We start from the raw sequence: 1304 nt of genomic DNA, 5'->3' as shown, positions 1-1304 counted from the left end.
CTCCGAAAAGATATTTGTCGATTGTGTCAAATGCTTATGATAGATCAAAAAGTTTTCCTAGATTTTTTCTAATTCAACAAACTTATTGTAATTTATGCTTCAAGCGTTAAACTCGTTATTGTTACGAAATTATTTTCAACAAATGTCAAGTACCAAATTAAAAAAATAATAATAAAAAATTTGTTGAAGAATGTTTTTAAACTTAATTTGTAAGAGATAAAATAAAATCGACAAGCGCCAGTTTGGACCTTTACAATTTTCGTTTGTCGGTGTGAAAACTAATTTAGATTTTTTTCTACTCCCTTACAGACCCCGAATGGGCCAGTTTGAACCTGGGAGTGCTCATGTGCATCGAGTGTTCCGGAATCCACCGAAATCTGGGTTCCCACATCAGCAAAGTGAGATCGCTGGGACTAGACGAGTGGCCGTGAGTATTTTTTTTTTCAAATAAATAGAATTAAAATAAAATTTAAATCAAATTTTAATATAATTTATATTAATTCCTTGCAGTCCGGGCCATCTGAGTGTGATGCTGGCGATCGGCAACAGTCTGGCGAATTCGGTGTGGGAATCAAACAGCCGAGGCGGGCGGGTGAAACCGACACCGGCCAGCTCCCGGGAGGAAAAGGAAGCCTGGATCCGGGCAAAGTACGAGGCGAAAGAGTTCCTACCGACGTTTACGGCCACGCCTCCGGTTGGTCAACAGCTTCGGGAAGCTGTCGTTCGATCTGATATGAAAGCCATCATCATTCTGCTTGCCCATGCCAACGTTGACCACATCAATTCGACTGTGAGCGTGCGGGATCTGAGGACGCCACTGCATCTGGCCTGTGCCATCGGAAATCTAGCCATCTCGCAATTGTTGATATGGGTAAGAATTACTTTTTAATTAAATTATTTTTCAATGATTTAAAAAAACTTTTTTTTTTATTTGAATTCTGAAACATCTTATCTTTCTCTTACAGCACCACGCTAACCTGAAACACATCGACCACGAGGGAAGATCCTGTCTGACGTACGCCAAGGCGGCCAACTCTCTAGCCGCAGCCCGACAAGCAAGCAATACCCCGCACCATGTGAACGTTGAAACGACCTCGGCACTGGTGGATCTTTTGGGTAGCCTGGGGTGCACAGATCCAGCCCCATTCACGGCTAGTGGAACGCTCCCGCGGCGGAGGGAAACCATCGATCCGTCGGCCATTTCCACGTCCTCGACTTCGTCGTTGGTCAGCTCGTTTGAGAAATTTTCCTCGAACTTGATCTAGAAACACAACTTAAAATCGCACACCATTAAGGTGTTACCG

General features: G+C 43.5%; 1 protein-coding gene across 1 annotated transcript; it reads left to right on the top strand.

Moving 5' to 3' along the window:
- Positions 1 to 309: 309 nt before the first annotated feature.
- Positions 310 to 1283, top strand: LOC129759524 (centaurin-gamma-1A-like; the record flags this gene model as incomplete). Its single annotated transcript, XM_055756996.1, has 3 exons — positions 310 to 427; positions 511 to 871; positions 966 to 1283. Coding segments are annotated over 3 exons (779 nt in total), but the record flags the coding sequence as incomplete, so codon positions are not given.
- Between the last annotated feature and the right edge of the window lie 21 nt (positions 1284 to 1304).

Source organism: Uranotaenia lowii, unplaced genomic scaffold, assembly GCF_029784155.1.
Source record: "Uranotaenia lowii strain MFRU-FL unplaced genomic scaffold, ASM2978415v1 HiC_scaffold_1800, whole genome shotgun sequence".
Classification (NCBI taxonomy): Eukaryota; Metazoa; Arthropoda; class Insecta; order Diptera; family Culicidae; genus Uranotaenia; species Uranotaenia lowii.
This window is presented reverse-complemented; position numbering and strand designations above follow the sequence as displayed.